The sequence below is a fragment of the Lithobates pipiens genome, unplaced genomic scaffold, assembly GCF_037356315.1.
Source record: "Lithobates pipiens isolate NorthernLeopardFrog02 unplaced genomic scaffold, aLitPip1_a1.2 Scaffold_28, whole genome shotgun sequence".
In the NCBI taxonomy this organism is placed as follows: Eukaryota; Metazoa; Chordata; class Amphibia; order Anura; family Ranidae; genus Lithobates; species Lithobates pipiens.
The window spans coordinates 220,030,664-220,042,696 of record NW_027507789.1 but is presented as its reverse complement, the minus strand read 5'-3'; the positions used below and the strand labels follow the sequence as shown (position 1 = coordinate 220,042,696).

General features: G+C 42.0%; 1 protein-coding gene across 3 annotated transcripts in view; it reads left to right on the top strand.

The window, feature by feature from the left end:
- The window catches only part of DOK5 (docking protein 5), a 333,902-nt gene that overhangs the window by 66,108 nt on the left and 255,761 nt on the right, over positions 1-12,033 (top strand). For all 3 annotated transcript variants that reach the window (XM_077460548.1, XM_077460549.1, XM_077460547.1), the window contains exon 2: positions 7,250-7,357. In XM_077460548.1, coding sequence (XP_077316674.1) covers positions 7,250-7,357 — 108 coding nt within the window. The remainder of the gene's footprint in view (positions 1-7,249; positions 7,358-12,033) is intronic.

Below are 12,033 nucleotides of genomic sequence, written 5' to 3'. Positions count from 1 at the left end.
TATGACCCTAAAAACACCATCCCTACAGTCAAGCATGGGGTTGTTTTGCTTTGGGGATGTTTCTCTGCTAAAGGTACAGGCCGACTTTGCCGCATTGAGGGTCCAATGGACGGGGCCATGTATTGTAAAATCTAGGATAAGAATCTTCTTCCCTCTGCCAGAACACTGAAGATGGGTCGTGGACGGGTCTTCCAGCATGACAATGACCCAAAACATTCTGCCAAGGGAACAAAATAGCGGCTGAAGAAGAAACACATTAAGGTCATGGAGTGTCCTAGCCAATCCCCAGCCCTTAATCCTATAGAAAATGTATGGAGGGAGCTGAAACTTCGAGTTGCCAAGAGACAGCCAAGAAACCTTAAGGATTTACAGAAGACCTGTAAAGAAGAGAGGACCAAATTCCCTACTGAGATATGTGCAAACCTGATCACCAACCGCAAGAAACGTCTTTCTTTGCCAACAAAGGTTTCTCCACCAAGTACCAAGTCATGTTTTGCTTGGGGGATCAAATACTTATTTCACTCACTTAACTGCAACTCCATTTATAACATTTGTATTGTGTTTTTTTTCTGGATTTTTGGTTGATATTCTGTCTCTATCATATAAAATACACCTATGATAAAAATTATAGACCCTTCATTTCTTTGGAAGTGGGAAAACTTACACAATCTGCAGGGGATCAAATAATTATTTTCCCCACTGTATATATAGATATCTATCTATCTATCTATCTATCTATCTATCTATCTATCTATCTATCTATCTATCACTCTCTCATATATATAAATATAGAGAGAGAGATATATATATGTATATAGATTACACACACACACGCACACATTTATATACTGTATTTGCTGGCGTATAAGACTACCTTTTACACTTAAAAAAAATGCCCAAAAATCGGGGGTCGTCTTATACGCCGAGTATACAGGTATACAATGCTGCCCGATGGATGTCAGCCCCCAAATGTCTGCTAATACTGTATGTGGCTGCAGCTACAAACAGTATACGCCGTTGAGCCAATCCCAGCGAGCGATGTATTCTATTAGGAGAGAGAGAGAGACAAGGGCTGACGATGCTACAGCCTCTGCCAATCCAAGCAGGCGTTGTATTCATTAAAATAATACACCGCTCACCATACTTCCCTGGGTAAATCCATTCACTGATCTCCTACTACTATACATCCTACTGTCAGCCTTTGAGGTCCCAGGCACCCAAGAGGGACGGGTAAATCTGGGACATATGACAGGGGGGTTATTAAATGCATTCTGGTAGACAATTCCCATAGAATGTAACCCAAAAGTGGTATAGGTTTGGTTAGTGAAAAATTCTACTTTCCAGTGTTGTGGCATTCAATAGATCTGTTTGTGTTATTATTGTTTGATTTACTTTATGACATATCACAGCATGGTGGATGAGTAGTTGGCATTCTTACTTTGTATTTTTTAATCGTTCTAATGTTTTTTTTTAAAATGGTGTTGCCTCAGAAGGGGGGTAGTCTTATACCACGAGTATTGCCCAAAACCTATGTTTTCACTTGAAAAATAGGGGGTCGTCTTATACGCCGGCAAATACGGTATATATATATATATATATATATATTACAGTTCAGTAGTTCTGGCCTTAATGATTATTTTAAAGCAGATTTCCCTGTTAATTACCATTAAAGTAGTATGAAGAATAAAACAAGAGTGGGGCCAATAGGTGCCTTAATCTCGTTATCAAGATCTAAATCTAGATAATTTGTATCGATCATCTTGTGCATAAAAATAGAATCATCGATAGACGACAATATCCAAGATAAGCAATGCTGGGAGGTCAGGGCAACAAAGCAGCGGAGAGCGAGCTACTTCTCTTGTGTGGGGTCCATCGATTGAATCTGCTGGGTAGCGGGAGTAATCCGTTTATAAATTAAAGGTCACATGACCCGCACATGGCTCAATACCCCTCCCCCCTCCCCTCATTTGTATGAACACAGCGGTTCCTTAATTAAACAGAAGCGCATGCAGATCAAAGTTAGTTTAATGTTCAGATAGCTGCATCCCAGAATTCAAAGTGACACGCTCGTCGTTACAGATCCCAAAATAACATATCCCACTTTATTATTCTGCTATGAATATATAAATGATACCATTGGAGCATGACTTCCTTGACTGCTGCACTAAGCCCCTCCCCTTTACATTAACCCCTTCACGCCTAAAGGTAAAACAAAATCAGGCGCCTAAGCACGATTTTGCAACTTTGACATGTGTTAGTAAAACTGTACTCATCATCACAACTACTTTGTACATCCAGGTGGACTATACCAAATTTTTCAGGACAAATTGGGCTTTCGTTTGGCGGTAAATTGTAATGAATATCTCCTGATTTTATTGTTTTTTTTATGAAAGGAAAACTAGCCGAAAATAGTAAAAAAAAAACAAAAAAAAAATAATAGTAAAAAAAAAAAAAAAAAAACTATTTTAAATGTAGCTGTAGATTTCTTGTACATTTCTTGCTATTATCATAATTTACCACCAAAGAACAATCGAAAATAAGTTCTCCTGCTCCTGATGATCGCAGGGATACCACATATGTGTATATTAGTTGGTGTTTGTTCCCAGGAGCACAGAGCAGAATCAATAGGCTTTTTCATCCTGTCTAAAACACACGGATACGAACTGACACTGATAATAATTAAATTTTTTTTTTTTTTTTTTTTAATTATAGCCAAAATATGCTGATCGTAACCTTTTGACCCCCGACTCTCAACCCTAATGCCCTTTCTGATGGAAAATGTCCGATTGGATCGTGTTGTCGGAAAATCCGATCGTGTGTGGGCTCCATCTGACTTTTTCCGTCTGAATTTCCGACATGCAAAGTTTGAGAGTAGAATCTAAATTTTCCGACAGCAAAATCCGATCGTTTAAATTCCGATCACGCGTAGACAATTCCGACAGACATGATCAGAATAAATTATGAGACGAAAGCTATTGGCTACTGGCCCGTTTATATTCCCGTTGTGCGTGCTCTACGTCGCACAAAGTTGTCGGAAAATCTGAACGTTCGGAACGCGGTGACGTTCGTTGCGTACGATGGGACTACGTAGAGGCTAGTAGCCAATAGCTTTGGTCTCGTAATTTGATCTGAGCATGCGTGGCGCTTTGCCCGTCGCAATTCTCTGCAAACGATCGGAAAAAATACGATCTGATTTTTTTTGTCGGAAAATTTGAGATCCTGATCTCAAATTTTTTTCCGACGCAAAAAGTCCGACACACGATCGGATTTTCCGACAATCCGATCGGACCTTTTCCATCGGAATTTCCGACCATGTGTACAGGGCATAACCCTGTGAAAACCTTGATCTGGTTCTTTTTTTTCCTTTATATTTTATTCCTATTTTATTGTATATTTATTTGATATTTTACATTTTTATTTTATCTATTTTATTTATTTTTGCACACTTTGATTTGTCTACATTTTCCTCTCCTGCAGGGAGATACAATATATCTTTATCTTCAGAAGAGGAAGTAAACACGGGGGGGGGGGCTCAAAGTGACTCATAACTGTGATAGCCAATCAGAGGCTGTCACAGCGATCAGGTGACCCTGCAGTCGACAGGAAAGGGGTTAAAGTGACATTTGATAAAATTCTATTCAAGTGTATATTCTTAACCCAAAGTGGTTGTAAAGCTCTGAAAAAGAAAATTGAGCAAAGCCAGACACCCCCGACCTTTCCTGATAGAGGGAGAACATCGGTCTGCCTATGTAAACGAGGCAGATCACCATTCTGACAGGGATGAACATAGAGATCCTGTGTTCCTGTCTTCACATAGTCAGAGAACCCCCCCCCCCCCCCCAAACACACAGATAGCAAGCACCAACTAGGCACACAGTTAACCCTTTGATCACCCCATGATATCAACCCCCTTCCCCACCAGTGTCATTAGTACAGTGACAGTGCATATTTTTAGCACTTCAAAGTTGCCCGGACTCTCGCTCGACTCCGTAGCCGCCCCGTACTTGCAAAACGACTTCTGTATAGAAGTCAATGCGAGCCGGTCGGAAGTCACCCCCAAAGTAGTACAGGGATATTTTTCGACTTGAGTCACTCCTAGAACGGTTCCATTGCAGCGCGACTTGTCAGGCGGCTAAGTCGCCTGACAGGTCGCCCCCCCCCCCTGTGTGAACCGGCACTGATAATGTCACTGGTTTACGAAAAAGTGTCAGTTTGGTGTCTGATCTGTCCGCCGCAACGTTGCTGATCTCCGCCATTACTAGTAAAAAAAATAAAAAGGCCATAAAAATATCCCATAGTAGACGTGATAACTTTTGCGCAAACCAATCAATATACGCTTATTAGGATTTTTTTCCCCAAAAATTATGTAGCAAAATATATATTGGGCTAAATTGAGGAAGAAATTCGATTTTTTACATTCATTTTATTGGATGTGTTTTTAATTTTTTTAGATTTTTATTTATATACTTGCTGACCAGCCGCCGTCATTATACTGCGGCAGGTTGGCACGGCTGCGCACATTGCTGTAGGTGTACGTCGAGCGATAGGGGGCGCGACACCGGAGCCGATGTGCGTGGTCGGCAGCCGCGATATCCCCCGGCCAACCGCGGACGCTCCTCAGAGAGCCAGAACGGGGGGGATCTGTCAATATAAACAGACAGATCCCCGTTCTGTCAGTAGAGTAGAGAGAGATCGTCTGTTCCTAGTGATCAGGAACAGCGATCTCTCTCCTCCTCTAGTCATTACACAGCCCCCACAGTTAGAAACACCTCCCTAGGGAACACACTTAAACCCTTGATCGCCCCCTAGTGTTAACCCCTTCCCTGCCAGTGACATTTATACAGTAATTAGTGGCTATTTTTAGCTCTGATCGCTGTATACATGTCACTGGTCCCAAAAAATTGTGTTAAAATTGTCCGTCTGTACACCGCAATGTCGCAGTCCCGCTAAAAATCACAGATCGCCACCATTACTAGGAATAAAAAAAATAATAATGAAAATGTCATAAATCTATCCCCTATTTTGTAGACGCTATAACTTTTGCGCAAACAAATCAATATATGCTTTTTTTTTACCAAAAATATTCAGAATAATACATATCGGCCTAAACTGATGAAGAATTTTTTAGATTTTTAGCAAAAAGTAAAAAATATTGTTGTTTTTTTCAAAATGATTGCTCTTTTTTTCTTTATAGCACAAAAATTAAAAACCGGAGAGGTGATCAAATACCACCAAAAGAAAGCTCTATTCGTAGGGAAAAGGATATCAATTGGATACAATATTGCACGGCCACCCAATTGTCAGCTAAAGCGACGCAGTGCCGTATCACAAAAAATGGCCTGGTCAGGAAGGGGGTAAATCCTTCCAGGGCTGAAGTGGTTAAAGTGCAAAAACCGCAGAGGTGATCAAATACCACCAAAAGAAAGCTCTATTCATAGGAGAAAAAAAGGACATTAACAGGGGTTAACAGAGGACAGAATTAAAATTAGACTTGAAAAACTTAACATTAATAAATCATCGAGACCAGATGGCTTGCACCCAAGGATACTTAGGGAACTCAGTCAAGTAATTGCCAGACCATTGTTCCTAATTTTTACTGACAGTCTACTGACTGGAATGGTACCAGCAGATTGGACAATGTAGCACCATTATTTAAAAAGGGCCCAAAATACATCCCTGGGAATTACAGACCAGTTAGCCTAACATCAATAGTATGTAAGCTCTTGGATGGGATGATAAGGGACTATATACAAGATTATAGTAATGAGAGCGGTATCATTTGCAGTAATCAGCAAGGATTCATGAAGAATCGTTCTTGTCAACCCAATCTATTAACCTTCTATGAGGAGGAGAGTTGCCATCTAGATAAAGGAAGGCCCGTAGATGTGGTGTATCTGGATTTTGCAAAATCATCTGACACAGTTCCCCATAAACGTTTACTGTACAAAATAAGGCTGGTTGAATGAACCATAGGGTGAGTACATGGATTTAAAACTGGCTACAAGGGCAAGTTCAGAGGGTGGTGATAAATGGGGAGTACTCGGAATGGTCGGGGTGGGTAGTGGGGTCCCCCAGGGTTCTGTGCTGGAACCAATCCTGTTTAATTTATTCATAAATGACCTGGAGGATGGGGATGGGGTAAACAGTTCAATCTCTGTATTTGCGGACGATACTAAGCTAAGCAGGGCAATAACTTCTCCGCAGGATGTGGAAACCTTGCAAGAAGATCTGAACATATTAATGGGGGGAGGGGCAACTACATGGCAAATGAGGTTCAATGTAGAAAAATTTAAAATAATGCATTTGGGTGGCAAAAATATGAATGCAATCTATACACTGGGGGGAGAACCTCCTGGGGGAATCTAGGATGGAAAAGGACCTGGGGGTCCTAGTAGATGATGAGCTCAGTAATGGCATGCAATGCCAAGCTGCTGCTAACAAAGCAAACAGAATTATTGGCATTAAAAAGGGGATCAACTCCAGAGATAAAACGATAATTCTCCCGCTCTACAAGACTCTGGTCCGGCCGCACCTGGAGTATGCTGTCCAGTTCTGGGCACCAGTCCTCAGGAAGGATGTACTGGAAATGGAGCGACTACAAAGAAGGGCGACAAAGCTAATAAAGGGTCTGGAGGATATTAGTTATGAGGAAAGGTTGCAAGCACTGAACTTATTCTCTCTGGAGATTGGAGAAGAGACGCTTGAGAGGGGACACGATTTCAATTTACATATACCGGACTGGTGACCTCACAATGGGGATAAAACTTTTCCGCAGAAGGGAGTTTAACAAGACACGTGGCCACTCATTAAAATTAGAAGAGAAGAGGTTTAGCCTTAAACTATGTAGAGGGTTCTTTACTGTAAGAGTGGCAAGGATGTGGAATTCCCTTCCACAGGCGGTGGTCTCAGTGGGGGGCATCGATTTAAAGAAAAACTATTAGATAAGCACCTGAACGACCGCAACATACAGGGATATACAATGTAATACTGACATATAATCACACACATAGGTTGGGCTTGATGGACTTGTGTCTTTTTTTTCGACCTCACCTACTATGTAACTATGTAAGCTGCAATATAATAAATGTTGGCTTTTGGGTTTATTAATAGGAATGCCCATCTCCTGGCATTGGCTTTCCATGGTGCTGAAACTTTGTATACAGTTGTATGAATCTGGGGTGTAAACAGTAATAAATGTAACCTATGGGGGATCCTATACAGAATTATGACTCGGATATTTTCTTTGCAGATCTATCAGAGGTGTTGGTTAGTATTCAAGAAAGCATCTAGCAAAGGGCCGAAGCGTCTGGAGAAGTTTTCTGATGAGCGAGCCGCGTATTTTCGATGTTATCATAAGGTGAGTGTCACATTTTATTCAGAAAATGTGCTCTTCTGTTTTATACTTCTTATTTTACTGGGGACACAACACACAACAGGGGGCCACTTAAGGCTTAAAAGGCCAAAAAGTTTTTTTGCTAGTTTGCGATGAAGGGTATGAACTAGACACGTGCAATTACCGTATATACTCGAGTATAAGCCGAGATTTTCAGCCTCTTTTTTGAGGCTGAAAGTGCCCCCCTCGGCTTATACTCGAGTCATCGCCGTCTGCCTGCCCGATCAGCGTGTCGAGCAGACAGACGGCGGACATTCTACTATTCAAAAGCCGCGCCTCCGTCTGTGATAGGCGGAACACTCAATTTCCCAGCAGTCAGTGTTCCGCCTATCACGGACATCCGCTCATCCTCATACTACGGACGAGGATGAGAGGATGTCCGTGATAGGCGGAACACAGACTGCTGGGAAATTGAGTGTTCCACCTATCACAGACGGAGGCGCGGCTTTTGAACAGAGGAATGGCCGCCGAGGCGCTGACGAAGAGCGGCGATCCTGGCATGGCAGAAGGACGGAGGCTCGGGACGGGACGGAGGCACGGGACGACGGAGGCACGGGACGACGGAGGCACGGGACGACGGAGGCACGGGACGACGGAGGCTCGGGACGGAGGCTCAGGACACAGGTAGGCTGGACACACAAGGCTGCACGGACACACACACAGGGATGGATGGACACACACACACAGGGATGGATGGACACACACACACAGGGATGGATGGACACACACACACACAGGAATGGATGGATGGATGGATGGACACACACACAGGGATGGATGGATGGACACACACACAGGGATGGATGGATGGACACACACACAGGGATGGATGGATGGACACACACACACACAGGGATGGATGGACGGACACACACACAGGGATGGATGGACGGACACACACACAGGGATGGATGGACGGACACACACACAGGGATGGATGGACGGACACACACACAGGGATGGATGGACGGACACACACACAGGGATGGATGGACGGACACACACACAGGGATGGATGGACGGACACACACACAGGGATGGATGGATGGACACACACACAGGGATGGATGGACGGACACACACACAGGGATGGACGGACACACAGGGATGGACAGGCATGTCTCACCCTCGGCTTATACACGAGTCAATAAGTTTCCCAGTTTTTTTGGGGTAAATTGGGGGCCTCGGCTTATATTCGGGTCGGCCTATACTCGAGTATATACGGTAGTTTAATTCTGAAATTCGTTAATTCCGAATTAACAAAAAAAAAAAAACTGCTTAACGATTTTTTTCTGAATGTTCGTAATTTGAATATTCGTGAATTCGAATATCTGGAAAGTCAAATATTCGAAAATTCCTAAATTCGAATATTCGTAAATTTGAATATTCAAAAATTCATAAATTCAAAATATGGAAATTTGAAAAAATACGAATATTCTAATATGTGGAAATCCGAAAACCAAAAAAATAAAAAAAATGTGAAAATGTGTTAGTTTTTAGTTTCCTTCATTTTTTTTGTTTTTTGTTTCCCGGTTTTGGGTCATTTGTTATGATCGCAATTCGTAAATTTAAAAACTTGTAAATTCAAAAATTTGATAAATTCCAAGATTCATAATTTTGTAAATTCAAAAATAAGAGTAAAATCTGAAAATTCTAAAGAACGAAAATCACAAAATTCATAATAATAACTATTAAATTATAGGTATTGGAATTTCCTTTCAAATTTGTCTGTTAGGGAACATAATGAATACAAATTTATCCTAAGTTAAGAATTTTCCGAAATAATGAATGCCGTATTTAAACGAATGGAACGTAACAAATTAGTAATAATAAAAAACAATAATAATAAAAAACGTTTAATTATTATTATTCATTATTAATTTGTTCCATTCCCTTTGTTTACATGCGGCATTCGTTATTTTGGATAATTTGTATTTGTTACATTGACTAACAGCCAAATTTGAAAGGAAATTCCAATGCCTATAATTTAATAGTTATTATTAGTTAATTATTATTTTGAATTTTCAGACTTTTGTTCTTTCATATTTTCTGATTTTCTTTCTTATTTTTGGGTTTTCTAATTTACAAATTTACGGATTTACAAATTTTGGAATTTACAAATTTTCGAATTTACGAATTGAGATCATAAGAAATGACCCGAAAAACAAAACAAAAACAAAAAAAAACCGAATGAAACGAAAACGAACCAATTTTTGCAGCATTCGTTATTTTGGATAATTCGTATTCATTACATTGAATAACAGCCAAATTTGAAAGGAAATTCCAATACCTATAATTTAATAGTTATTATTAGTTAGTTAATTATTATTTTGAATTTTCAGACTTTTGTTCTTTCAAATTTTCTGATTTTATTTCTTATTTTCGGGTTTTCTAATTTACGGATTTACTAATTTTCCAATTTACAAATTTTAGAATTTACGAATTGCGATCATAACAAATGATCCGAAGAACAAAAAAAAAAAAGGAATCAAACGAAAACTAACCAATTTTTCGGCAGTGCGCATGTCTAGTTAGAACCCATCTCCAGTTTTTGGTACAGCATTGAAATGATTGGCCTGCCTTCACGTAACACACACAACCTGCAAAGTACCGCACATGAACATGCTTATGTTACCTCTCTGCTACAGACTTAAAGGTGTGTAGGGGACCTAATACACATATCAGCCATAACATGATGACCACCTACCATAACCTGTCAAGACATGGGCTCCACTAGACCTCTGGTATGCTGTGGTATCTGGCACCAAGCCGTCAGTAGCAGCTACTTCAAGTCCTGTAATTTGTGAGTTGGGGCCTCAATGGATCCGATTTGTCTTTCCAGCACATCCCACAGATGCTCGATTGGATCGAGATCTGGAGAACTTGGAGTCCAGGTCAACACTTCGAAACTCATTGTGTCCCTCAAACCATTCTTGAATTTATCAGTCCAGGCCACTTTCTTCCATTGCTCCGTGATCTAGTTCTGATGCTCATAGTAGGCACTTTTGGTTGTGGACACAGGTCAGCATGTACACCCTGACTGCTCTACGGCTACATAGCCCCATACACCACAACCTGCGATGCTATGTGTGTTCTGACACCTTTCTATCAGAACCAATATTCACATTTTAAACAATTTGGGGTACAGTAGCTCTTCTATTGGATTGGAATTTGTGGGCCATCCTTCTCTTCCCACCTCCATCAATGAGCCTGGGCTGGCTGCCCATGACCATTTCGCTGGTGTTCTGTCAAAACAGTGAACTCGTGAATGGTTGATCCTGGATCTCTACCCCTCCTTCTTCCTCCCACTCCTTCTACTCTCTCTGTCTGGGATACTCTGCTCCCACCCTACCCCATGTATGAGAAGGGGAAATCGTGCCCCTCCCCCGAATAAGGTTGTATGTAGACTAAAGCACCGAGCTTAAACCAGCAATTGGGCTCCCAATTCTTTTCCTTTGATCTTTGCTCCATGATGCCTGATTCTGTGGTGGTCCAGGCTGGTTCCTCAGCCAGCCGGTCGCAATCCTGGGAAGGAGGGGGTCTACAGAGCCATGGAAGGGTCAGGTTCTGCCACTGTGTGATCTCAATGGGGTGGTAGGCTAGGCCTTTCCGGGCTCGGTGGGCGGATCCCCCCTACTGGTCCCAAGGCAATTTCTCAGCATGGGACACCGGAAGCTCACGGTTGAACCAATGGGACAACCCCCTGGAGAGGGGGAACACATACTTGGATCCTAATGATCAGTAATCATGGTCCCAGGGAGTCACCTAACCTGAATCTGTTGGTCTGAGATACAACCTACAATCTTTACGGCAATCTAATGTTATAACCTTGTTATTAATGTTCTCATTTGTTCTGTAACTGTGAAAGCAGGCCTTGTATGCCAAAGACCAGAATGTTATTGCGTGTTCTCCTTTCTCTGTTAAACATCAATAAACATATTGAAAGTAAAAAACAGCCAACTCGTTGAAATCTTTAACAACGTCACTTCCGGTGTCTCTCCAGCTTCAGTAATTGGACTTGGACATTGCGACAAGTGGGCTGTTTTGACACAACCCCGGCAGCGTATACACTCCAGTACACTGCATACACTCCAGTAGAGGATATAATGAGGGGACATTGTTAGTCCACCCACTAGTAACCAACAACATGGCCACCTCCAAGGTGGCGACAACTTCGTTCCTCGCCATTCTATCAAAACAGCCAAGTCGTCGCCTCCCCGGAATGTATATGCTGCTGGTGTTGTGTCAAAACAGCCAACTTGTAAAGGCCATGGACATGAACATCCGGGGGGTATATACTCATACTCAATTGACTGCTGAGAGTTTGTCGGGGGGGGGGGGGGCTCTGGTGTTTTGCGACCTGGAAAAGGTGTTCGACTCCATTGATTGGAGGTACGTGACAATTGCATTACAACGCATGAGGTTAGGTCCCACGTTGCTTAAATGGATATCGCTGCTGGATGATCATCCAGTAGCTGCTTCAATGATGGAGTGTCGGACATCTTTTTAGTGTCCAGAGGCACCAGACAGGGGTGCCCCCATCACAGGGGGTATTTGCACTGGTTATGGAACCTCTGGCAATTGCGTTGTGCTCCTCTCCCCAAATTCATGGGATTAGCGTGGGTACTCTGACTGAAACG